General features: G+C 66.7%; 1 protein-coding gene across 1 annotated transcript; it reads right to left on the reverse strand.

Moving 5' to 3' along the window:
• Nucleotides 1-291: 291 nt before the first annotated feature.
• On the reverse strand, nt 292-2,114 carry MNEG_15833 (hypothetical protein; the record flags this gene model as incomplete). Its single annotated transcript, XM_014035696.1, has 5 exons — nt 292-369; nt 615-680; nt 1,067-1,298; nt 1,744-1,868; nt 2,112-2,114. The coding sequence occupies 5 exons, from the start codon at nt 2,112-2,114 to the stop codon at nt 292-294; spliced, it is 504 nt and encodes a 167-aa protein (XP_013891150.1).
• Nucleotides 2,115-2,252: the final 138 nt, after the last annotated feature.

Below are 2,252 nucleotides of genomic sequence, written 5' to 3' on the forward strand. Positions count from 1 at the left end.
GGGCACTGGAACGGGGACCGGGGTGGGGACTGGGACGGGGGTGGGGGTCGGGACGAGCTTCGGGACGGGCACCTCGAAGGGCGTCGGCGTGGGCACAGGCACCTGCGGATGTTATGAGATAGTATCAGGGATGCGGGCCGTAGATGTTGATGCGCTCGAGCCGTCACGGGTGCGAGACGACAGCGGCGCGTTGAGGTTGATGCAGCAGGGGGCTCCAAAAGGCAGAGGGCCGGGGGCTTCAAACGGCAGCCCCGCGCCAAGGGCTTGCGCGGGGGGACGGGAGCGGTGGCCTCAGTGCACAGTGCGCACCGGGACCGGAACGGGGCTGGGGGTTGGCACGGGCAGTGCCACCGGGCTCGGGACCAGCACCTGTGCAGGCGGAGGGGATGAGGTGGGGGTCGGGTGAGAGGGCAAGAAAAACGCCAGTGGGGGACTGCCAGTACCAGGAGTAGGAGCACGGGCCGGGCCATTGCAATTGCTTTGTTTCTGCAAGCCGCGTCCAGCTGCCCGCGCATAACCCATGGCAGAAGGGGATGCGGCGGGCGCCCTGGGTTGAAGTGGTGGCGCTGTTCGAGCCAATGCGAGAGGCTGCGGCGCGCCCGCCCGCGGCTCACCGGGACCGGCGTGGGCACGGGCACAGGCACAGGCGTCGGCACGGGCACAGGCACAGGCGTCGGCACCTTTGACGAGCGGGTGTGCAGAAAGGGGCCCGGGGCGTGAACGGCGTCAGCTCGACGCGCGCGATCTGCAGAGCTCCCGGCCCATCAAGCCGATATCAATTGCCGCTTGGTGGGCCGCCTTTCTGCGTCGGCCCTCCAAGAAGGAGGCTGCCGCCGCGCCAAGCGGCCCGCCTGTGCGCCCCAGGCTTTTGGAGGGTCCGCGCTGGCGCGTGTGCTTTTGGTCTGTCGCTGTTAGGTATCTGGCAAAACCCTGTTTAGCTTGATCCAGATTGCAGTCCCATGGATCTCTCCGAAATGACTGTCCTTCATACACAGCCTCTGATGAGGCCAACCCCCGAGCGCCAGCCCTGACGCCCTTTTGGGGCCCCCATACCCCGCCCCCTCACCGGCGACGGCGCGGCGGGCAGCGGCACTGCGGCTACGACCTTCTTCTCCTCGCACTTCTCAGTCCCCCAGATGAACTGCACCGCCGGGCCCGCGCAGCCGGCGCCGTAGAAGCCCTTGAGGGCGAAGAGCTCGAGGCCGCCGGGCGCGGTGAAGGAGACGGCCTTGGCGACCGGCTTGCCAACCTGGACGGACCGGACGCCGTTTGTGGAGATCTTCAGGTACTCGACGCAGCTGCGGGGACGAGGGAGAAAGAGAGTGTGTGTGTGAGTGTGTTTATGAGAGAGAGAGAGTGTGCGTGTGTTTACTTGTGTGTGTGTGTGTGTGTGTGTTTGTGTAGGGGGTTGGGAGCTGAAGTGTTTGTGGGGGGGGGGGGGGTCAGAGCGGTTGTGTTGTGACAAATGTCAGGGGTGCTTGATCCTGGCACAACCCTCTGCGCGCGGCCGCAAGCACCACCTGCCGCCCGCCTCCCGTCCGCCCCAGCAGAGGGCGCCTCTGCGGCCACGCCATTCGTCGAAGTACGGCTCGACCCTGCCCCCGCTCGCCGCTCGCCGTGACCCCCTAGAATGACAACATCAATAATACAGCCCCTTGCACACCACCCCTGCGTGCGCCAGATCAATTCGGATCAGATCAAATCAGATCGTATCGAATATCGCCCGCCCGTCTGTCGGCGCACCCGGTGCCTGCGGCCTCGATCTTAGTGAGGAACTCCCCGCTGGCCGGGTAGATCGCCAGGGTCTGGCCGCGGCCCGTCTCGCGCCCCAGCAGCTGCGCGCCGTCGGCTGTGTAACCATAGGTCGGCTGTTTTTGAAGGGAGTGAGCGCGGTGGTTTCGGGGGTGTTGAGAGCCAGGGGTGGGGGTTACGTAAATGGGGTGCTTGATGGGGGCGAAGGGGGAGCGGCGTGCGGAAAGGAGAGTGGGAGAATGGCGGGCTGGGCGTGGGCCGCACTGCGCCTTCCCTGCTGGTTTTGCGCTCGCCAACAGCGGCGCATCGCGTGCGTTTGCGGAGTTGTCTCCCGGCTTCAAAAGCAAGCAGGCCGGAACCATGTGCCAAGGCGCGTGCATCCAACCCCAAAGAGCGCGGCGCACGGCCCGCAGACTGAGCTGCACCCGACGCAGTTCAGCGGCGCCGCCTGCTGCCGCACGCCACGCGGCATCGCCCCACCCCCTCCCCACCTACCGGTC

This window comes from Monoraphidium neglectum (genome assembly GCF_000611645.1).
Source record: "Monoraphidium neglectum strain SAG 48.87 unplaced genomic scaffold scaffold05711, whole genome shotgun sequence".
Taxonomy (NCBI): domain Eukaryota; kingdom Viridiplantae; phylum Chlorophyta; class Chlorophyceae; order Sphaeropleales; family Selenastraceae; genus Monoraphidium; species Monoraphidium neglectum.